We start from the raw sequence: 24,690 nt of genomic DNA, 5'->3' as shown, positions 1-24,690 counted from the left end.
TCTCTCTCTTTCTACCTCTCTCTCTCTCTCTACCTCTCTCTCTCACTCAGTGACTCAACATAAAGAGGAACACTGCTCCACTCTGCGGCTGGAGTTCAGCTCGCTTCACTTCTCAAACTCTTACGACAGTCCATATGTTATTGTTTTGTGAATGTTGTCCATGATGTGAAGTCATCATGATGATGATGAACTTGTGAGTTTATTAGTAGGCTAGCCTAGGCTATATTGTGAAGCCAAGACATCTCACCACCATGACGTTCTTTTTGTAACCTTGAACCTAAAACTCTCACACAGTCTTTTCTTGGACTGTAATACTAGCTCTCCTATAATTGTTAACACATAAAAGTTAATAATTATCCTATGGAAGTTTCATTTACATAAAGCTAAGGTAATATCTATTAAGCCCTCCTTTAGATTTTTCTGTAGGCTACAGATCTAAACATATTTTATGACTCTCTGAATGCAATTACTAGAAATAAGAAAAAATCTCTTATTCTGAGAAAATTCTGTAGAACTTAATGTTTTAGATATGCTACAAGAAAATGTGTAAATTGATCAAGATAAAGAAATGTCTTCTGATAACGCGTATGCAGAAATAGAAAGATCTGTTACATGTGTCCACATGCAAAAGTTCTCTATTGACTCACCCCTCATGTTGTTCCAAACTTGTATAACCCTTTTCCTATAAAGTGAAAGTGAATGGTGGTGACTATATGACTGTCGAAAGAAAGTGAGCCATACAGGTTTGAAACAACATGAGGGTAATGATGACAACAATTTTATGTTGGATAATTTACTATCCTTTATATAGTCTACCTATTAAGGATTAAAAGGAATCCTTTTAACCCTTAATAGGTAGACTATATTTGGTGGCAGATTAAAAGAGAATTTCTGAGCCCTTATGATCAAATTCCCAAATTTCACCATAAAATTATCATCATTTACTGTAGCCTACTCACACGACTCACACTTATGGCGTATATAACTTTCTCCAGTTACCCGTTTTGTTTTCTTCTGAACTTCACCCCTTAGAAGGGTGATGAGAAGAAAAATGTTGTCCTCAATATTTTTACACAATACTTGTTTTTCCATTAGGGATCAGAATGAATAAAGTGCAAGATCTGTTATTTCACTAAGAAACTTTATTTTTTATTTTTACTTTAGTCTTGTAGTGGCAGTGAGGCTACACACTGCTGCTACAGTGAATATGGTTGTCACTCTTTTACTGCATATACATAGAGTTCACTTATGAGTGAAATCCATATCCTACAACTGACTTCAATCAACAGTGACAACCGAATTCTCATTAAATCTTTCTAGTGTGTACAGAACCTGAATATAGGCTAAGATGTTCATGCAGTGCCAGAAGATAATGTGTCTCTGGCTATTATTTTTGTTAAAGTGAACAGCAATCAGGTTAAATTTGTGGCATTCATGTGTCTTGTTGACTGCCAAGTCATCAAAACTTTTCTATAGTTGTTACAATGTCAATCAACATGAGTTTGTGTATGTTACATCCGCCAGCTGGAGTGCCTATGATCTCCACCAGAGGTCACTCCTCTCGTCTCTTTTGAGCTCCCGTTATGAACTACATTACCCATAAACCATTGCCCAGACTCATTAAGATTTGATTTGTCCCACCTGTGGATCATTAGCTTATTTGTGTTTGCGTATTTAAGATGTTTTCTCGTTATTTTTCGATGCATAGCCTTGTTAGTGTTATAACTACATTTCCAGTGTTTCCTTGGATCCCGTCTAGTTTGGATTATTGTCTGTTTTTGACTACTATTATGGATTGTCCTAATAAATGCTGCACTTGGATCGCTCATAAAGTCTCAGAGCAGTGAATCATAACAGTATACCACACCACTGATCTATAAAAGAGATGTATACTTGTCTCCATAGATCAATGGTGTAATACACAAGGCACAGCAATTTACGGGTTACTTTCATTAATTTGTGTTCAAATAGAAATGGCACGATGCTGTTTTACATTTTAGAACATGTATAAATGAATTACTTTTAATTATTATAAAGTGCCATAGCAAACAAACAGATGAGTGGTATTGGCACATCACTCAAGATTGCAATACTGTCTCTCACTTCCTTGCTTTCTCAGTAAAGTGATTTACTGGACACCCAAATTTAAAAATTCATGTTCCATGGAATGGATCGTTTCTCAGACAAATGAGCATTCAGCAGTGTTCCCGGAAACCAGCGATCAAACACCTCAGTGTTTTCACCAGAGACTTAATACCGGGCTTTGTTGTAGCTGTTAGCGATCAAGGCAAACATGAGCACAATGAATGCTGTCTCGATTAAACCGCTTTTATCAAATTTGATCAATTTAAAAAGTGTGAAATCACATTTGTCCTATATTTTGATACATTTTCTAAAGTCTTCCTATTCATAATGAAGTTTTTGGCCTCCTAGATTTTATATTCATTCACTACACTGGAAGTTAATATAGAAAAACTCATTTGAGGACATTGGTGGTGATAAACAGCAAGTTTTTAATTGAAATTAAATTAAAAAGTATGAGTACCATATGTATTGCGTCATAATAACAGGTATAAGGGTTTTTTTATGGGGGGCGGGGGTTTCATATAATTGTTTTTCAACACAAATATACAATGAACATTCAGCTACCACAGTTTTGCACACTAGATACTGTAGTAATGCAGTCTATCACAAGACCACCAAACAGGGACAATCCGTGTGTATTTCATCAGTTCTGAGATCAGTCTTCAACATCCATACACATAGAATATAAAAGTCATTCCAGAGTCATGGGACATGTTCTCTGTATATCCGCCTAAAACTGTACACAAAACCTTCAGGATTGACTCGTTAGATAATGCCATAAAAATGAGCCAAAGAAAGAAAAACAAAAAAACAATGCCAAAACATGTACAATACACTGACACAGAAAGTCAGCTGTGTTAGACATGCAACAAGTAACCAAACTTGCTGAAAAAAATACAAACAAAACAAAAATTCATAAGAAAACCTTATAATTGCATAAATACTTTGTACAGTTAATCTCACTGTAAAGAAATGCACTCTTTCAAAATAATAGCCCACAACATAAAAATGCATCTGATAAAACAATTACTCCATGTCTCTACACGTCAAGGTGCAAAAATAATTTCAGATTGATATAGCCGTTTGATCTTTGAGCTGCTTGTCGACAGCAAAATCCCAACAGCTTTGTGATGTTATGATTGCACACTGAATTACAGTACATTAATACAGAATAATTCAACTATAATGAGTGCATATTAGGTTGTACAGAAATCATACATAAAACTGCAAATGTAACAAATTTTTCATCTTTTAAAGTTGTAAGTGACGGACAGTTTAAAGGAAGAAAGAGAAAGATATTCTCTCTATTAATCAAAGCAGCACTTTTGATAGGTATTGCCCACAGTATCAAAAGAAAAGCAAAAAAAAAAAACATACAAACAAACAAACAAAAAAAGAAAAGATTCTTTCTATTTCATAGTCTTGCCTAAGGTACAGAGAAAGTAGGCTTCCAGTCCATCAAAAAGTGTTCAATCCCTTTTTCTTTACACATGATAACTTTCAAGCTTGTCTTTCCTCAAATGTATGTGGAGTGAAATCATCAGTAACTATTGCTTTCATAATCTACAGACGTTTAAACTGGTGCAACATCGCAAACGGTTCAAATTCAGATTAAGAATAGTAAAATAGTAACAAAGCTAGAATCAAATGAAAATTTAAGTCATCTAATTCATATTAGTTAGGAATAACAGATAAAGAATTGCATTAAGGACTGTCAGAAAAGTCCCACAGTAAAACATCCAATATGAAATGAGCATTAACTCTCTACATTTCAGAAACATGTTTCATATTATAGTCTATCAACCGACTTTCTGTCTTTAAAACGTATATAAAAAGGTAGTGGAATCGTTTAAAGGTTGAATGAATCCTGTCCTTAAAAATGATTTACAGTGGTCCAAATCATCAGTCTTTGATCGAAATTCAACATTTACATACTTTCACTGACCTACTGTTAAAATATATAATAGTAATTACAAATCAAGGCAGTTTGGCAACAAAATTTAAACCGAAAAACTCTGTCTATGGCAACTGGCTGATACTGTGGGCAACACTTCAACAGAACATATAAAACAAACATAATAATTAAGCATTTGCATAACTAGACAAGCTAGTAATGTCAACCCACAAACATTTATCAACATTCATAGTCCCCAATTTTATTCCCGCTGGGATGCTGTGACTTGTGACATTGACTACACACACACACACACACGCACGCACACTCACATTTTTGTTCCTTTAAAGCCAAGAGTGATTTTTAACATACTGTAATACTATATTACAAGCAATGTGTTGTTTTCATTTCTTCTTTTATCTCTTAATAATGACTTTTGTTTCACTGTTTCAAGTTAAAAATGCCATTGTATTTACAATATAAACAAATGTCATCTCGTTTCATCAGGAAGCGTTTTATACGCATTGCTTTTTCTAAAATCTAAACATTGCTGACTTCGTGGATGATGCCAATGAGATGACGGAGCAAACTGCAAAAGAAAACGCATGAATGGAAAAGTAAACTAACAATCGTCTCTTTAATGTTGACACTTCTGCAATATATGAAATTATGAGCATTAGTGATCCCATTTTGGTCTACGTCAGTGATTTACCAATGGGATTTTGCACAGGGAGCGGTGTTGTGGGTTTTTTGAGGGTGGTTGTGTGTTTTGGGCATGTGACGCGGGGTGAGGGTGATCTAGTTTCTCGGGCTTTCTTCAGAGCACCGCTCATGCTGCAGGTTGTAGTAACAGTTCTGACACACACGCACAGGAGAGGAGATTTTCAGCCGCTTGATCTCTGACTGAAAGCGACTGCACCTGAGGGAACGAGCAGCAAATTGTGAAACACTGAAAATGATTTAGTCACTGAAATAATAGTCATTCTAATTATCAAGACATTTTAAAGATTATACACACACACACACACACACACACACACGATAGAAGTAATCTCTTACTTCTGGCAGAACACCTGGCCACAGTTTCTGCAGTGGTGGCGTCTTTCAGTGAGGGAGAAACGCACTGTGCATCCGGAGCAGCTGTCCACCTGTTCGTCCTTCACCCAGTGATCTGCAGTGGAGCGTCCTGGTTGATCACTGACAGACCAGCTGAACACGCGGCCACGGCCGTCGCCTACCAGGATCTTACTGTGGTCTCTGAGTACACAAGAACAGCTTGTTATCAACAGTTATCTTGTCAAGAAACAATCCGTTTGATGCCCTCTGAGCAAACACTGGAATGCCCATGTTAAATCACATCAGAAACACAGTAGAAATCAGTTTTTCTTTTATCCGCATTCCAGCACAAACACAGAGCACCTACTTTGAAATGGCAAGCGAGGTGATTTCCGCAGGATGAGTGTTGTCCTTGCGGTCAAACGCTGTGTGCATGGTGAGTTTGCTCCGGAACTCCAGCTGTCTCTCCCATCTGTAGCCTGTTCAGGAGACAAAGTAAACAGTAAAGAACATGCCATTTGGTCACATAAAAAAACAAACAAAAAAACACTATCATAAAAATTCTCCAACACAAGAGAACAGCACTTGTATGACGATGCTAAAGCTTAACTGAGTAAATAGCCACACTTCTGAAATCTAGTCATTTTTAAATGCATTTTGATTACATAAATTAAAATCCATTTCATTCAAGGATCTACTGATCTCGCTTTGGTCTTTTCATGTAAATTGTTGTCAATAACATAATTTGTAGTAAAACAGTATTAATTTAGAATTAAATATATTAAATTAGTTTTTAATTAGAAATAAATTACATTTATATTTAATTATTTTTAATTAGAATTTGTAATATAATTATAAAAGTATTTATTTTATAAGTCATCACATGAAACGGCTGGTTTTAATCTACTGCACCTGGTTTGAGTTTGTTGTAGGACCGAGCCTCCATATTACTGGGCTGAAGAGGCTGTGGCACGGGCCCATGTGAGGGTGCTGAGTGCGGTTGGGAATGTGGCTGCGGGGGAATTCCTGGTCTAATCTGGCCCTCTGAGTAGTTTACAAAAACAAAGCCGTCTTTCTCGTCAATGCTGAGCGTGTCCGACCAGCGGCGGGAGTCGTCAGAGCTACTGTCCACCGACCAGGAGGCTCCGTTGCGAGGCTTGGGTCTGTGGACGGTACTGCTGGGCTGGCTGTTTGAGGTTCGAGGCTTGGGGTCCTGACTGAGGCTGGCTTCCTCTCCCTCAGACTCACTGGTGTCATCGTCTGGAGCGTCACGACCCTCTGGAAGAACAAGATTTAATATGAAAAGATCTAATAAAAGCCTATAATGCATAAGGCAGGCTAAAACTGTTTATAGCAAAGTTAATCAGTTTTATTTATTATTTATTAGATCTAATACTTTGCAATATTACAGCACAAATGACAATTAAAAGATGTCATGTGGGGGACGTTTTACCAATCTCTCCACAGCAGTCTGGCACCTCGGGGGGCTCTACAGGGTCTGGAGCAGGGGTTTCTGGGACTTGCAGAAATTCGGTTCTCCAGAACTACAACATAAAGTCACTTGTCAAGAACTGTTATCTGTTGAACACTTTTAAACAGACAGAATGGAAAGAAAATTCAGGTGAAGGCTGTTACCCTGACAACACCATCTGAGTGTCCTGTAACGATAACGTTCTGTGTGTCCCACTCGTTCATCTCTGAGACGCAGCAGCAGAGGATTTGTTGGCTGCGGCCGGTGAAGGTGTTGGTGCTGGCGATGGGGCTTCCATTAATGCTCCACACATGGATGTAGGTGCCAGCACAGGACACTATATCGCCCTACACCCACAGAGTCATAACCAAATCACAGAATACTTCAGTTAGTTGTGAGGCATCATAAAAAGCAAGAAACTAAATCAGGAATCTCTTTGACTCTTTTTTTTTTGCATTTCACTTATTAATTAGAAATGAATTCATATTCAGGCAATAAACTATAAAAATGCACACAAAAAAAATCCATACTTTTCTAGTTAATAGTTATATTCATATATATTAGTTAATCTCACAAATAGATTCATTTTCAGGAATTTTTCAAAGGGAAGCACATTTTTAATGCATTACAGCTTCTGAGAGTTTGATGACTACATCAAATTAACTTCATACCAAAAAATAATAAGTTGGTAATCATTTTTGATTCTGTATCAGCCAATAATAACAACAGCAATACTGATAATACATTATTATATTTTATATGAATTGTTTTATTATGATTATTTATTATTAAAAATATAATTTAATAATAAATGATTTTATCGTCCCAGTAACCCATAAAAATATGTTTTTTTTCTGTATGTACTTATTAAATATTTAAACTAAAAGGATCTTAAATGTAGTTTAAACAATATTTGTGACTTTTCAGAAAGCATTATTGTGGGCTCACAGTAAGCTCGTTGATGCAGAGTGCCGAGACCGGAGCCCGATGGCCCCTTAGCTGGGTGACGAAAGACAGCTTATTCAGGTCCCAAATGATGCACGTACGGTCCCGAGAACCACTCACGACAATGTGGTAAGCTGATGACGCTGTGAGACATGTAACTGCATCTGTGTGGCCCAGAAGAGCCTGGAAACATACATGCATATATTAAATCAACATACAAAACATAAGTAGGTTCAGCAAATGAGTCTAAAAGAAAACTTAAATATATTATTTGGAGTAAAATGAATCAAACAAGCAAGCAGCATTAAATCAAATACAAAACAAAAGCTATCATGTGCTAATTACAGTTACCTGTTTGAGTGTGAGGGTCTTGGCTTTCTCTTTGGAGGTCCCGGTCTCCCAAACACAGATGGCTGTGCTGAATCCTCCAGTAATGACCAGTTTGGGATTGGGGCAGATAGAACACAAGATCTGTCCCCACTCAGACAGACACTCATATACTATCCCTGCCTATGAGACGAACGCAACACACGAACATTAGACAACTAAGCCTGAAAACTATACACACTATATAGAATAAACCAACACCACAAGCAAGTGTAACCAAACACTACAACTAGTGGGCACTACTACACAGCTAGTGAAATGTAAATCATCTGAACAACACTGAGAAGAATGTTTCCCACAGCAACATTGTATATCTCTAAGATAGAAAGAAAATACTGCAAAAAATGTCAAATGCTTCGTATAACTCAAAGAAACTCTGTTTATAAATGCTGCTACTCAGCAAAATACAGAAAATATGCACTCTACCAAGTCTGTGGTGACAAAGAAACATTTTATAATTTAACATTTATAATGTTACAAAAAAAATTATTTCAAAAACTATCTATCCATCAAAGAATCAAACGAACAGTTTCTACAAAAACTATTAAGCAGCACAACTGTTTTCAACATTGATAATTTATGACAAATGTTTCTTAGCACCAAATAAGCATATTACAATGATTTCTGAAGGATCATGTGACACTGAATATTTCAATACTACAGTTTTTACTATATTTTCGATCAAATAAATGTAGGCTTGGTGAGCATTAGACACTTCTTTCAAAAAAAATCGACCCCAAACTTTTCAACTGTAGTTACTATAAAAGTAAACCTAACATTTTTGTAAGACATATTTTATGAATATGCAAAGCTCTTGGCCCCAAATGCATTTTAGGATCTGACAGCCATTCACAACAGCTGCTGAAAGCACTGCAAGTAAACAGAAGAACTTGTATGTAGCAAATGACCTTGTCAGACTCATAGTTGGAGAGGCGGCAGCTGAGGTCCGCGTAGCCCCAGGCGAAGGTTTTATTCCAGGCAGGAGGAACCAACACCTTGTTCTGCTCAACAGCCAGAATGCCCTTGTCAGTGCACACGATCTGACCCACTGGCTCTTTCAGCTCTGTACGACACAAATGACACACACAGAGCTCATTTAAATGCTCATCACTGCATGGCCAGAACTGTTTATGAAAACAGTTTTAACAAATAAAAATTACATTTAATATATGAATAGTTATTAAATTAAATAGTTTACATACATACATACACAAAAAAATGTATAGAATATAAAATTAGTAATAACAAAAACAAACAAAAAAACAAAAAAAAGGTATGCGATTCAAAATGTGGGCTGTTTGGATCTGACTTTTGATTGGTCATCACAGAGGATGTAATGCTACTGTACACTAGAGGTGTAACGTTACATTGTTATATCGAGGTACTGCTATATAAAAATGCGACGCTCTGTATCGTTGATGTAAACGATAAGATTCACAATATAGAGTTAGTTTTATCCAAGACTCAGCTTACTGTATTAATAAGGTATTATTCACCCAAAAATTTAAATTGTCATCATTTACTCACCCTCATGTCATTTAAAACCTATAAGACTTCCAAACGAATGAAGAGATTTTTATAAAACCTGAGAGATTTCTGTCCCTCCATTTAAAGTCCATTCCTCTAAAACTTAAAATGTCATAAAGGCATGGTCAAAATAATCAATCGAGCAGTCTAATCCAAACCCAAGTCTTCTGAAGAGACACGATGGCTATATGCTGAAAAGATTTACAACGATGCGCATAGTGTAGTAAACACCGACATTCAAATTTTTGCGTGACGCAAAAATGCAGAGTAAAGTAAATGCAGAATTGAAATTTTTGGATGAACTAATCATTTACAGTTTAGCAATAGTCATTTTGACATGCTTTCTTGCGATTAGAACCGTGATTGACTGCATTTATCATCTGAAGCGCAAATATGTGCTGCCGGAACGGCTATCCTCAAAGTGAAAGCGCAAACATCATTTAAATCACATCACATTTATTTTTAGTAGTATGATTATTCAAAGCAATAGTATCATATCGGGAGTTCAGTATCGCGATTTGTATCGAATCGTGACAGGAGTGTATTGTTACATCCCTACTGTACACCTCTATCCAATCTGCATCACCTTTGACAGGAGTGAGTGAGGGGCGCAAGTTGTCCAGATGATGGAAGAAGATCTTGTCTAAGGTGGAGTTGATTGTAACAGGCACACCAGGCACCTCTCCGTTTGACTTGCTGCGCACCCGCTTTGGAGGATGAGGCTTCTTAAACAGCTACATTAATAGAAAAACAGAGGTTAAACTTGATGCAGAATAAATAAAAAACAAAGATGTACTGTAGAAGTGGTACCAAAAGGAACATCGACACCTAAGTCACACATAATGTATGAATTTAATTACATTAACACAGAATATCAAACCAAATGGCACCGGCAAACAAATGAGGATAGAGCTTTTTTCAGAACAAACTTTCCTTTCCATGACTTTTAACCAACTGGTGTCACTGTGGTTTTTACCAGATGTATGAAGTCAAGTTTGCACAGGTGTCCTAGCAGAATAGCCACCAACGTCGTTCATGACATTTTCAAAAATTAAATCACAAACCTGTTTTGGGATCTGGCCGAAGTTGTTGATGAATCCAATGGTAGCGGTTTCTTTAAGTGGGTCATTAATGTTGTAGATGTCCACCTGGCCCTCATAGAAGAGATGGTGGAAGACATTCACTGCCTCCACCGCTGGAGGACCCTGCTGCTTGTAACCAAAGATCAAGTCGATCCATTCATGCAGATGGGAGCTGACATAGTCACACTCCAAAGCCTGAAAAAACACACACAAACCCTAAAGGTTACGAACCTGTTTCTGGAGATGGCCTTCAGTTATTCTCTGACATTTAGGTTAAACGTGGGATTAAGAGAACAGTATTAAACATCTGTATTAGGAGCGGATGAAACAATGACACACAGAGCCTCTTTCTGACCACAGGCTCCATCAGGGTCAATGTATTACCTCTCTGTGAACCCTAATGAACTCTCTCGGGTCTCCTTTTGCCCACGGAGGCAGAAGAACGTCTCCAAGCCTAATGCCATTCTGTTTACTCCCTTTAGGAAAGATTAACCAAATTAAATAACATAACTGTAGAAAAATAAAAGAGAGAGACTGTATTTAGGGTAGAGATGAGGCTAGTTGTCCAGCTTGTCCTCACCCAGGTCGAAGTTGTTGGAGTTGAGCAGAAACTCAGGAAGGTAGAAGAACTCCGGTATGAGTTCCTTCACATCAGCCATGTTGTGTTTGGAAGCAGAGAGCCAAGCCTCTCGTATACTGTGAAACATTCGGTCGGCCAGATCAAAATGTCCTCCCTAAAAACACAAATGAAACTAACATGTAGCCAAAAGCTTTAACTTCTCATGTTCAATCTGGATCAACTCTAAAAGTCCACATCAAAACTATAACAATAACGACACAGAGGAACCACTATCAGAAAGATTGTTTCCAGCTGACGAACAATAAAAACTTTGACAGCCAATCATAATCCACTCGACTTTAAAGCGATTTAGCAATTAAAGGAGCAGGCGACATAACTTATAATAAACAGAATGTTTTCAGCCATTGGTGCAGATGCTAATATAGTTGTCATTATAGTGTGGATGCTAATATGTCTAATAACAACATCCTGTCAGAAACAAAAGAATATCTTTATTAATGCTTATAAACTTTGGATGGGAAAAAACACTGTAAATATTTGTAAGTGCAGCGGATGCTATGTTTATTGTGGAGACAGTCTATGCTATGTGGAGGCTTTATTTAGAAACATTTATTACAAAATCTATTTCCACCTGCATAACAATGGGTGTAGAAGAATGACAAGACTGTCCTGTTCAAGTCCTGTCCCCAATATAGCCTCAAAAAAAAAAAAAAGGTTTCTTTAGTAGGTTACATTTTTTTTTCCATCTTTGCCCCACAGTTGGTGAAAAAGACTCCCAACAAGAATAACTAAAACACAAAGTAAAGAGAAGAATGCAAGGACGAACCTGAAGCCTGAGGAAGATCTGTGTGAACGGCTCCATTCTGACCAGATATGAGGCCACGATCATTGCAGAGGAGTAATGGGTGCCGTAATGATACGCCGGAGTCTCGCCTGTGAAGAAACAAAAACATGTTTAAAAAAGTTTGCATAATCAACACAACTCACAGATCATTAGCAGGGGTCTTTGATTCACCATTAGGATCCTCCCAGTCTTTGAATCTTTTCTTGTACTGGATCAGTCTGTCATCGGTCTGTGCTCCCATTGGTTTGGATAAGTTTCGGAATGTCTTTGGATTGTTGAGGTCCAGTTCCTGTGAAATAATTAAACATCTTTAACTAGCTGAGGAAGATTTAAGCTCAGACTGCAGAAGAAAAAACACAAAACTGGTACTAATGCCCCAACAGAATGTAAATGTACTGTAAACAGTGTGGCTCCCTGCATTTATTGCAAGGAATGATCAAGGACATGTTTATACCTCAGAATCAAAGTCTGCCAGGATCCATGGAAAGACTGGATACTGCATCAGGTCATTGTATGACCTGCCGGCCAATGTGTTGAGATGCATAAGATATTGGAAATTACTAATTTCTCCTCTCTGCAAATAAAGAGTGTCTTTCATGAGCAACACTGCAAAAACAAAACAAACAGACAAAACATTTTAATGTGAAGATACCGCACCTCCCATCTTTGGGTCACTGACTTCTCTCCGACCAGCGTACTAAGAAGACCAGACCTATGAACAACACAAACACACGCATATATAAATGTTTATTTGGTAAAAATACACTTCATAATCTTATAATATGATGGTAACTTACCCTTGTTCCACACTAGTGTTGGGACGTTGCCCAGATACAGATTCTGAGCTGTCGGCTAGTGAGGGAACAACTGCCAGGAACCTAGAAAACAAGATTTGGCTTTAACCGCCTTGAAAGTTTGGAAATATGTTATGCTAATGCCTGCATTCCACTAGCTGATTTTAAATTGTATGCTTTAGAAAACTCAAAGCCACAAAGCGCAATTGCTGATTGAAATCAGTGGTGACAGCGTAACCAAGCTTTTTTCTGAAGTTCTCCTACAATTAAACGACTAATAAAAAAAGATGATGAAGGCAGAACAGTCAGTTTATAGAATTTCCCACTGAAATACACTACCGTTTCAAAGTTTTTTTTAAAAGAGAGTAATACTTTTATTCCTTAAGGATATATTAAATTGAAAAATATTGTCAGACATTTATAAAGACATTTACAATGTTATATAAGATTTCTGTTTCAAATAAACGCTGTTCATTTGAACTGTATATTTATCAATAGAAAAAAATATAATTTTTTTTTTTACAAGTTTCCATAAAAATATTAAGCAGCACAACTGTTTTCAACTTACAATTTTTCATGTGACACTGAAGACTAAAGTAATGTTGCTGAAAATTCAGCTTTGCCATTAAATTGATAAATTATATTTTAAAATCTATTAAAATAGAAAACAATTATTTTAAATTGTAAAACATTTTTTATTGTATATTATTGTATTGTATTTGTGATCAAATAAATGATGCCTCTGTGAGCATGAGAGATGTGTTTTAAAAAAAAAGTCAAATATATTATCAACCCCAAAGTTTGGAAAGGTAGTATGCATTTCTCTCATTTTTTTTAAATCAAGTCTCGAAAGGACAAAAAGACAAACACATTTACTGGGTAAAATCACTTCATGAATAGCATCTTAATGTAGTCTATTACAGTTGTTTATGAATGTGCAGTGCACCTGTTCTAATAAAGTCAAACTTCACAATGAATTGCTGCCAAAATGGGGAGCTACAGTGTGTGACAGGGAATCTGAGAGAAATGCCTGTGGAAGACATTTAGTTTGTCACCCCTTTCTATTCTTAATAGCCAAGTGTGACAACATCTGACAGGACAAGATAAGATTTAATCTAATATGATCAAAACCTGTGACATCCACATCTAAAATAGAGCTGTCGGCAAGTGGGCTGCTGCCTGGCATGAGTGTTTTCAATACCTCTGATACACTTTGTTCCGGACTCCTTTTTGAAAAGCCAACAAATAATTTCTTCCATCCCCGGAAAACACTTCTACTGCCATGGGCTGTGAGGAAGACAGCATAATGTAACTTCATTATCAGCCTGAACATGAAAGCTGCCCAATGTTATCTGGGTTCAAGCAACGAATTAAGCCAAATGGTTCATCTGCATACCTGAAGCAGGTAGCGACGTTTGTGCACCTCTCTGATGTCTTCGTAAGCAAAGATGCTGCAGCTTCGTTTCAGCTGACTCTTGCTCTGCCGGGCCCCTCGGGGGATGATAGGCTCATGCATACTGCAAATGTCACAAAAACAAAGTGCAAACACTAAAGCAGTGTTTCTCAACCAGGGTGCCTCAGCAAAGCTCCAAAGGGCCCACAGAATGACTAATATTAATAAATAATTACATAAAATTGATATAAACATGATAACAGAATTGAATGACAGAATGAATCGCAGGGTAGTTTTTTTTTTTTTTTTTTGCTTTGTCATAATCACAGCAGGAATACTCAAATATATGATCCTATGTGGGAATGTTATGTTGGACAATGGAGGCCAGTCAAAAAGGTTGAGAAATTAAAAATTAAAAAAGGCTATTTTTTTCAATAATGTTAAAATATATATATTATGTATAACTGTGTATGTATGTGTGTATGTATGTATGTATGTGTGTATGTATGTATGTATGTGTGTATGTATGTATGTATGTGTGTATGTATGTATGTGTGTATGTGTGTGTATGTATGTGTGTATGTATGTATGTGTGTATGTGTGTATGTATGTATGTATGTATGTGTGTATGTATGTGTGTGTATGTATGTGTATGTATGTATGTATGTGTGTGTGTGTATGTATGTGTGTGTGTGTATGTATGTGTGTGTGTGTATATATATATATATATACAGTGCAATGCATAAGTGAATACACCCATGCTAAAGTTGACTAAAAAGAGGAATAAAAAATCATATTTTGGAAATTGAACTTAATGCCTTAATTTAAAAAATTAGGAAAAAAATTGTATTCCTCTTTTTAGTCAACTTTAGCATGGGTGTATTCACTTATGCATTGCACTGTGTATATATATATATATATATATATATATATATATATAATATATAATATATAATTGTAATAAACAGAAAATCTGCATTTTGGGCCAGTAGGAAAGAATATTGATTTTGACCAGATTATCAGATACAAGTGAGTTTTTGTAATTAGCTAAGAGCAGAAAAACAAACATAAAAACTCTTACTTTGCCGGGAGTGTCTCAATGTCTCTAATCTCTCTGGTGACAGTCATAGTGAAGCCGTCGATCACATAAAAATGCTCTTTCCCAAATAAGAGCAGTCCTTCACTGGTGTCCAGACCCTGAACCCGAGCACAGCGGTACATGTGCTGGATCTATCAGAACAAACATAGGAAACACATTCTCAGTACCATTCATATCAATCAATCCAAATAACACATGAAGTAAAATAACAACCTGACTAGTTTGAATTACTACTTCCCTTATACCAATGGGGGATAATCTGACAGCTACCGCAATTGTAATGATCAAAATAAAGCTTTATCCAAAGACTCAAATTTTCTAAGCAACAGAGACTGCCAGTAAAAACAAATCGCAGTTGTTTAGCAGTGTGTCTAGGATGTTGTGAAGGAAGAGGTGGAGCCGTGTAGTGCTGCAGACCTTCTCTCCCTCCTCCAGCAGACGGAGCAGCGTGGTGTTGTCGGTTTTCTGTTCCTCGTCCATAGCTCCTGACTCCAGCAACTCCTGCAGCTGGTCTTGACTGTCCTCATCAGCCCCATCTGCTGTGGAGCGGGACCGTTTCAAAGGGGCCTTCACCAAACCTATAACATAACACAGCACACTGAGTCAATTCATACAACACACAGTTTTAATAGATAGACAATCATATCATTCGACAGACAGTTTCTCCCATTCAATTTAAAGAGTCGGCAGAATTACCTTTTACTAACAAGTTAGTAGTAGTTGTACAGTATGTCAAGTCTTTTGAAAAAGGAGAAGAATTCACTGTATTGAAAATGGTACTTCTTTTCTATATGCTACATACATTCGACAAGCAAAATGTATAATCAATAACTATAAAACTCAATTTATACCAGTGAGCATTTAACTTCTGTAGTAGTTTCACAGTAACATATATTGACCTTTGACCCTTGCGATGGTGTCCTCTCCATGCTCAGGCTCCTGCTGTGTGGTCTCTCCCTCTGTGTTCTGCTCTATGGAGTGCTGGTACATCCCCGGGTTCCCTGACAGCAGACGCATGTAATACTCCTTACTGTCATAGCTGATCGCTCGGCGGTAGCGCACTGGTTTCTGGGAGGATTGAAATTGAACAAGAACTCTTTAATAGGATTAATTCACTTCTTTTGGATTTTTACCAACCTTGATGGAAAACCTTTATAATGAAAAATACGCTCTTGCAAGTCAGTGACAGCCAGAGGAATCCAGTCAGAGGCATGCAAACACACTTTGGGCTCGACACAGCCAAATGAGCGTCACTCCTTAAGAAAATCCCACACTGACAATTCACATTTATTGTGCAATTCATATAGCGCACTGTTCATATTCACATAGCGCACTGTATATTCACCCACAAAGCATAATTCAAGCATTTAAACATCTTTAGATCAGCAAGTTTTCAAGATTCAAATTCAGTCAAGTATCTGTATGCAAATTTAAAACAATTGATTTTGGGGAGAAAAACAATCTGCATGGACATGCGGTTTATCAACCTCCATCGAAATACAATTCAAGGAACTATAATTAAAGGTGAAGTATGTAATTTCTGCACAACTAGCAGCACCAAACAGAACTGCAATTTGTTTGTTTAAGTGGTCCAAATTGGCCACACGTAACAACACTGGCTCAACCAATGGAGAGAGTTTAGGGTGGGGCTACAATATCTGTTTGTTGAACAATGGAAGTTGGGTGAAATATGTGAAACAGTCTTTATTTCTGCAGTTCTGTTTGGTGCCAGTAATTACATAATTCAACATGAATACCAATTATTAGTCAGTTGTAACAGTACTATGCAACATTCTTGTTTGAATATTGTTCAACTTCAAAACACATACCATAATATGGATTAAAAAGGATTAGCAAACGAGGGAAGGAGCTGTCCTAAATCTATTTTCTTAGAGGTTTCTCTGTATATGAAATATATTCAACAGGAATGACAGCAGAGAAAACATCTCCAATCATTTTAAAAGCTCTGCAGAGGCGTAAATCCACATACACCTCCCTGTCATGAGCCAGGCACATGTAGAAGGTCTGGGGGGACCTATTTTACAAGTTAAGCATTCAGCAGCATTCAATGCAGTTGTTTGAGAGCATACAGCAAGACTGTAGTTTAGGCACACTTCAGTTTCTACCTGGACTGTTAAGTTAACCACAGCGGCCAGTAATGGCACCTGAGAGTGATTCTAAAGAGGGAAAAATGGGTTAAGGCAAGAGGAGCATATGAAAGCATTTAAGGGTCCTTATGTGCATTCATTACCATTATATGGCTAATGCTGCTAATTCAAGTTTGAGAGTTCACAAAAGATCCATTCAGAGCATATTATCAGCCATTAGTGCTATACACACGCTGACTTTCACTGAAACAAGTCTGTTGAATGTGCCTATAGTTCCAGTTAATGGGGTAAAATAAGATTAAACCTAATTGCATAAGATTATTTTCTATTTCGGGCAGTCATAATTACCTTCTTTTTAAGCAAATCTTGAAATCTTTGAAGATGACTATCTCTATCTAACTTTACTTATATTCAGCTCAAATCTGACTAAAAAAATGAATAAGAAAAAATAGAATTAAATAATATTATTACATTATTATTAACTAATTGATTTTTAATGGACATAATTTTTAATGGATGTAATTTACAACCTGCATTTTAACCAAATGTAATAATACATGTAGCGTATCGTCACTGTCGGGTGGACAGTATTTCATCATTTTAAAATTGTTTCATAAATCATTACTATTGGTTACCCTTTACGTCTGTCTGTGGGTTTTGCAAATATTTAACCAATGAAAAGTATTAAAAAGAGCTTGTGACTAAACCTTGTAACTCCATTGGATTCTCAAACTGCAGGTCAAACCTCATAACTCCACCCCGCCTCTATCGTAAATGAAGTGCAGAAAGCAGTTTGGACCGTCTCTGCTTGTTTGCTGTGCTAGAGTAAATAAAGAACTGGTTCTTTGAATAAGTACAGCAGGGTTTTTTTACTCAAGAAACACTATACATATACACTATATTTATACATATACACAGTGTATAAGTATAAGTATATACACTCACCTAAAGGATTACTAGGAACACCATACTAATACTGTGTTTGACCCCCTTTCGCCTTCAGAACTGCCTTAATTCTACGTGGCATTGATTAAACAAGGTGCTGAAAGCATTCTTTAGAAATGTTGGCCCATATTGATAGGATAGCATCTTGCAGTTGATGGAGATTTGTGGGATGCACATCCAGGGCACGAAGCTCCCGTTCCACCACATCCCAAAGATGCTCTATTGGGTTGAGATCTGGTGACTGTGGGGGCCATTTTAGTACAGTGAACTCATTGTCATGTTCAAGAAACCAATTTGAAATGATTCGAGCTTTGTGACATGGTGCATTATCCTGCTGGAAGTAGCCATCAGAGGATGGGTACATGGTGGTCATAAAGGGATGGACATCGTCAGAAACAATGCTCAGGTAGGCCGTGGCATTTAAACGATGCCCAATTGGCACTAAGGGGCCTAAAGTGTGCCAAGAAAACATCCCCCACACCATTACTCCACCACCACCAGCCTGCACAGTGGTAACAAGGCATGATGGATCCATGTTCTCATTGTGTTTACGCCAAATTCTGACTCTACCATCTGAATGTCTCAACAGAAATCGAGACTCATCAGACCAGGCAACATTTTTCCAGTCTTCAACTGTCCAATTTTGGTGAGCTCGTGCAAAATGTAGCCTCTTTTTCCTATTTGTAGTGGAGATGAGTGGTACCCGGTGGGGTCTTCTGCTGTTGTATCCCATCCGCCTCAAGGTTGTGCGTGTTGTGGCTTCACAAATGCTTTGCTGCATACCTCGGTTGTAACGAGTGGTTATTTCAGTCAAAGTTGCTCTTCTATCAGCTTGAATCAGTCGGCCCATTCTCCTCTGACCTCTAGCATCAACAAGGCATTTTCGCCCACAGGACTGCCGCATACTGGATGTTTTTCCCTTTTCACACCATTCTTTGTAAACCCTAGAAATGGTTGTGCGTGAAAATCCCAGTAACTGAGCAGATTGTGAAATACTCAGACCGGCCCGTCTGGCACCAACAACCATGCCACGCTCAAAATGGCTTAAATCACCTTTCTTTCCCATTCTGACATTCAGTTTGGAGTTCAGGAGATTGTCTTGACCAGGACCACACCCCTAAATGCATTGAAGCAACTGCCATGTGATTGGTTGATTAGATAATTGCATTAATGAGAAATTGAACAGGTGTTCCTAATAATCCTTTAGGTGAGTGTATATCCAGTATAGAAGGCTAATGTTTTATGTATTTGGGGAGTGGAGAAGAGTGTCTTAGTCTAGCATTTGTCGTTAAGTCATTGCCAATACTGCCTTAAATAGCCTGTGTGTAGCTCTTCTTTTATAACATAAGATTTTGTCCAAATGACAAAAAAAAAACTGGGTCCCCACATAGCCACTGTAAACTTTATAATCTGTAATTTGATGAAAGCGTAAAGCAATGCACTTGCTACCTCAGATGTGGCCATTCTAATGATGGACAAAACACGTATGTCCTAAATTTTCTCTGGTCAAAAACCTTGTAACACCATTTGAGCTTAGTTTTGGTAAAACGTTAATAATTTTATAATATATAATATATAATAATAATAATAATAATAATAATAATAATAATATAATGACTTATGCAAGTGTCTAACCATATATAAAGCCACAATATCAACTTTGACAACACAGTGATTATTAAAACAAACAAAATCCTGAAAAGTATCGTTTTTAAAGATACAAGGTTTACGCCCGACAGCAACGATATAGTATTGTCCCAAAACTTATCTGAGATAAAAAAAAACACTACAGGTACCTCATTAATTAAAAACTACAACAAAAAAGGGGTAAGAAGGGCATAAACTAACCAGAGTACTTGCGTTGGGCTCAGGATCAGGCACGTAGGGATAATGAATGTAGAACATGTCATTCCGAACCATTTTCTTCCTCATTCTACAGGGTCCCTCGGTCATGTCCAACTGAAACTTATCCAGATGGGAGCCAATAGGAGGCCCCCAGAGACCCCTTTCCCGAAGCAGCTCATATTCAATCCCTGCCCACTCATCCATCACATACTTCAGGGCATTCTGCTGCCTCTGTGAAGAAACAAATGCATATTTGGAACAAACATCTTTTTTTTGTATCTTTTTTTTATTAGTCATTCCACTACAATCAGGCTTGGGAAAACATTTATTTGATGACTACCCCATTTAAAACATTTAACCAATTATTATTGTTCTAAAAATAATCTATGCAACCTTTCTATATGTGTTTGAAATTGTGCAGGTTACCTCTTGATGCTCCTTGTACTGCATTGCTACCAAGTCCCGAACGACAGCAATGTGCGTGAACATCCACTGGAAGGTTTCCTGTGGACAGTCAAAACTATATGTGAGTACAAACTGCCGGTGCAAGTCCGAAAGATCAGCTCTTTTCCACATTTGTGAAAGTTGTTTTGTCAGTTACCTGAGCAGAAAGGTTGTTCTTGTTCATTCCACTTTCCTTCTTGCTGCGACGGGAACCGGTCAGTTTGGACAGACCAAAGCCACTGCTGACTCGAGACAGTTTGGACTGATTCGCTGGGGCAACAGTCTCACCCCTGCTGATGCATTTTTTCTCATGGACTAGAAGGAAAACAGAAGTTGTTCAACACAGTAAGAGAAACACACAACAGATCGAGAAAAAAAATAAGCAGAGTGACAAAGATAGACACAGGAAAGAGTGTGAAAGCAACATGCTGCTAAAATTGAGAGAATCTGCACATGTGATGGAATTATAAAGTGAACATTTGAGTGTGTTTTACAGGACGTTTTCCTCACCCAGATGGCTCTGCCAGCTTTTAGCAGCAGGTTCCTCTAGAGCAGGTCGGGCGGTGGCGATGTCCACATGTCCTCTGTCATTGACAGGTAGAGACACTTTAAAAATGTCCTCCAGCATTTGTCGCTTACTGTGCATGAGCTCCGTCCACACACGGTTCACTGCTTTGAGCAGCAACTGACGACCTAACACACACAAAACAAGAAGGACAGAATAAGCTAGATATTAATAATGGCTTTTATGAGGGTTTGTAAAAGTGTTTAAGATATTAAACTCTACGCTTTAATCCAGCACAGATTTCCCCCCCCCAGAAATGTCAGAAAAAGAACAACCTTCGCTAACATCCTGGCTCTGGACGCTGTCCGACTCGTTCTCGGAAGGAACTGCAACATGCCAGGTGGTCATTCGGGCCTCCGCCTCCAGACCAAAGCCCTCCACACTACTGTAAAAGAACATGAAAGAGAACTGACCAGTGACTAGGCGATACAGCATACGATTTTCATACATTTAAAGACACCAGGGTTTTTTGGCCAATGATTTATCAGTGCTATATCATGTGACGCATTCATACTGTCAGTCAATAATATGAGTTTGAATGCCAAATCACAAACAGTACGAATAATGAACTATCATTTCAGCACATCAGACACTCAAAATCAAATCAGTTGAAGTTATTGATCTTCCTGCGTCAGCAGAGCTCAGAGGCTCAGAGTATCAGCACTGCACACTAATGTAATTCTGCTCATTGTCTCTGAGCTGCTCTCATTTCTCAGTCTCTCTGAAGCCAAACTTCTGAGTCAGCCTAGATGCAGAGCCATGACAACGTGAACCTCCCCCTCAAATCTCTCACAGTGACTCACAACAGAAAAGCAGAGAGCAGCACAATCGCAAACAATCCTGAGACTGAGAAGAGCAATTATTCATTTTCACAGCTCCTACAGGATGTCTACCCATTTATCTTTCTATCTTAATGTATTTTATTAGTATTTTTTATTATTTATTCATTCATTCATTTTTTAATTAAATTATTTACTTATTATTAACTAAATTTATTTACTTATTTTTCATATCTTATATACAATGTTCATCAATCAAAAGTTTATTTATTTTTACTGCTCATATAGTTTATACATCTATCTAAATGTATGTGTTTGCTTCACAGTTTGCTTATATAAACACACTGTCTATTAATCTAGTATTATTTCATTTATTTTTGTCAGCACACATCTAACCATTTATCTGTTCATCTAAATGTATTTTGAATGAAACTTACAAAAGTCTGGATTTGAACCAGAGACTCCTTGCAAGTCAAACGGAAACCACAGCACGAGAGCCTGGTATGTCCATCTATACGCTCTAAATTCATAAACCCTTGATTTCACATAAAGTGCCTAAAAACATCTTACGACCCTGTGTCTCTCTCACCTCCCCGTGTGCAGGTTGATCAAGCAGTGGGCCAGACAGGCCACAAACTCCTGGTCATGGTTGCCGGGTCCCAACACAAGGTTTCGGTTTACCGTCAGCACACGAAGTGAATCCAGCAGGGTGACCTGTTGCGGGACAGTCTTGTGTGGTCGTGAGAGCTGGTAAAGTATTGTTCGGTTCAGACAATGGTAGATTGAGTCCAGAGACAAACCCTGTGATCGGCGTTTAGACTGTTGAGGAAAAAAAGGGGTAAAAAAACAGAAGAAAGGAGATCTGTTGAGAAACCACCACTTATGTAAATCACATAGGAATGCAATAAAAGTCTTGGAAATAAGAAGTGTAAAAGAGAGAGAGAAGAGAGAGAGACAGCATTGTCAAAATAACAGAAAGTTGTAATGTTTATAGACAAGGACAAAGATACCGCTTTCCTCAGCAGACATTCAAACTGATTGACCAGAAGAATATCAGCTACAGTAGATGCAGGTAATACACTCGTTTATAGAACATCTCTCGTCTAATATTCAGCTCTACATAATACAAAAAGCTTCAATGAAGCAAAGTGACATTTTAGAATTAGTAACGGAGGCTCGGGCTCAACTGTTAAACTGTCAACTTTAGATTTGAATCTGTAGCAGAAGGAAGTAGTTCCACACAAAATAGTTTTTAAAGACACTGTTTGTCGTTTCTTATTTTTTAAACACGTGGCATCAAAATGTTGTGTAAACGCAATATCACACTCGTAGCCGTGCAATATGGCTCTATATCAGCACGGCTGTGATTACCAACGGCCGATTGTGGGTCCTTTAGATTGTTCTTAAATGATTAAGGTAAGAGTTTTTGAGTCACTGCTACATAAAAGTATTCATTTATTTCAAGAAAATATTCTTATTGACCCCAAACTTTTGATAGTATATATTTGAGACACGTCTATTAAAGTACTAATTTGTATGGAATGTATTTGTATATATTATAATATACTGTATATAGCGTGTCTCTTAAACAGCTAAATTCATATGATTAGTTTTACGATCTCTTTAAGATCTTTTTGAAGCGTCAAAGTGGTAGTTGCATAACTGTCAATGGAGGGATAGAACTGGCCCAGATTTTTATTAAAAATAACTTAATTTGCATTCTGAAGATGAATGAAAGTCCTACGGGTTTGGAACGACACAAGGGTGAATAAATGATGACAGAATTTAAATTTTTGGGTGAACTATCCTTAGCCAAAAATGTTACAGCAAGACTGTGCCTTTGTATCACCTAATTTAATAAATAATTCCTTAGAGACATTTTGACAATGGGAACAAGTGTGCTTATGATGTAGGTAGTGTGAAAGCATAATTGGAGGTTAAGCCCTAGTATGAGGTCACAGGACTGCGCTCACCTGGGTGACCAGCTGAACTATGAATTCCACCACTAGCTTGGACTCTTTATTGAACATGCCTTGCCACAGCTTATCCACCACACGCTGGGTGAAGTAGAAGACATTGTTGACCAGAATCTGGTAACTTCCTCCTGTCGTTATGGGTAATGATGCCTCCTCACCTGTTGGAGGAAAGACCCACAAACATGAAAGATTTGCAATGAAGAAATGGTTAATATCATTTTTACTTAGGGAACATTAGAACAAGGGGAAATGTGGTGGATGTCAGGGGTCACAGAAGTCACCATCAGCTTCAGGGGCACACTGGCAGCTAAACAAATAAAATGAAATTTCTATTTTCACTTACATTCCAAATCCTGAATGTTTTTCTAACATGAAATAAGACTTTTTTCTTTTTGGGGGACTGAGGCTGTCGAGCGCCAAAAATGAGACAAAGAACTAATAAAGTACCATGAATGTAGTTTGTATGACTCTTGAGCTATATTACAATCCTTCTAAAGCCATATGAGAAACAGAAAAAATGTAGATCATCACTCTCTGAATATCATACCATCTGTCATAGCTATAAAATCTAATTTGTGCTATATACATTCCAATATGGCAGTGGTTCTCAACCAGCAGGCACAAGATGACTTAAGTATTTAAATTAATAAATTCTTGTTAATATACTACATAATATAACTCTAAATTTCAATGCTAAAAAGTCAGATAAAATTCTTCTGGAATCTTCTAGATTCTAGAAACTTCTCGAACCACAAAATGAATCATGGTTAATTAATTTAATATAACACTCCCAGTCTGAAAAGTTGAAAAAAAGCTTTGCCATTATAACACCAGAAATACTGAAAACATCTTCACCTACATGGTGGTTTTT

At 37.4% G+C, this 24,690-nt stretch overlaps 1 protein-coding gene across 4 annotated transcripts in view; it reads right to left on the bottom strand.

Annotated features, from left to right (window-relative positions):
• Window positions 1–2,495: 2,495 nt before the first annotated feature.
• The window catches only part of wdfy3 (WD repeat and FYVE domain containing 3), a 76,632-nt gene continuing 54,437 nt past the window's right edge, over window positions 2,496–24,690 (bottom strand). For all 4 annotated transcript variants that reach the window (XM_084413519.1, XM_084413517.1, XM_084413518.1 and 1 more), the window contains 30 exons: window positions 23,817–23,977; window positions 22,433–22,662; window positions 21,340–21,449; window positions 21,010–21,192; window positions 20,657–20,814; window positions 20,482–20,559; window positions 20,059–20,286; window positions 16,057–16,225; window positions 15,575–15,735; window positions 15,140–15,288; window positions 14,062–14,182; window positions 13,867–13,952; window positions 12,669–12,749; window positions 12,529–12,583; window positions 12,326–12,445; window positions 12,043–12,160; window positions 11,854–11,960; window positions 11,028–11,181; window positions 10,832–10,923; window positions 10,430–10,642; window positions 9,952–10,099; window positions 8,747–8,901; window positions 7,803–7,961; window positions 7,455–7,634; window positions 6,671–6,853; window positions 6,489–6,579; window positions 5,948–6,313; window positions 5,403–5,514; window positions 5,039–5,236; window positions 2,496–4,898 (listed from right to left, as the gene is read on the bottom strand). In XM_084413519.1, the coding sequence (XP_084269645.1) occupies window positions 4,778–4,898; window positions 5,039–5,236; window positions 5,403–5,514; window positions 5,948–6,313; window positions 6,489–6,579; window positions 6,671–6,853; window positions 7,455–7,634; window positions 7,803–7,961; window positions 8,747–8,901; window positions 9,952–10,099; window positions 10,430–10,642; window positions 10,832–10,923; window positions 11,028–11,181; window positions 11,854–11,960; window positions 12,043–12,160; window positions 12,326–12,445; window positions 12,529–12,583; window positions 12,669–12,749; window positions 13,867–13,952; window positions 14,062–14,182; window positions 15,140–15,288; window positions 15,575–15,735; window positions 16,057–16,225; window positions 20,059–20,286; window positions 20,482–20,559; window positions 20,657–20,814; window positions 21,010–21,192; window positions 21,340–21,449; window positions 22,433–22,662; window positions 23,817–23,977 (4,487 nt within the window). In that variant the 3' untranslated portion in view covers window positions 2,496–4,777. The remainder of the gene's footprint in view (window positions 4,899–5,038; window positions 5,237–5,402; window positions 5,515–5,947; window positions 6,314–6,488; window positions 6,580–6,670; window positions 6,854–7,454; window positions 7,635–7,802; window positions 7,962–8,746; window positions 8,902–9,951; window positions 10,100–10,429; window positions 10,643–10,831; window positions 10,924–11,027; window positions 11,182–11,853; window positions 11,961–12,042; window positions 12,161–12,325; window positions 12,446–12,528; window positions 12,584–12,668; window positions 12,750–13,866; window positions 13,953–14,061; window positions 14,183–15,139; window positions 15,289–15,574; window positions 15,736–16,056; window positions 16,226–20,058; window positions 20,287–20,481; window positions 20,560–20,656; window positions 20,815–21,009; window positions 21,193–21,339; window positions 21,450–22,432; window positions 22,663–23,816; window positions 23,978–24,690) is intronic.

This window comes from Rutilus rutilus, assembly GCF_951802725.1.
Source record: "Rutilus rutilus genome assembly, chromosome: 7".
Classification (NCBI taxonomy): domain Eukaryota; kingdom Metazoa; phylum Chordata; class Actinopteri; order Cypriniformes; family Leuciscidae; genus Rutilus; species Rutilus rutilus.
The sequence above is the reverse complement of the archived record's forward strand: the minus strand, read 5'-3'. Positions and strand labels throughout refer to the sequence as shown.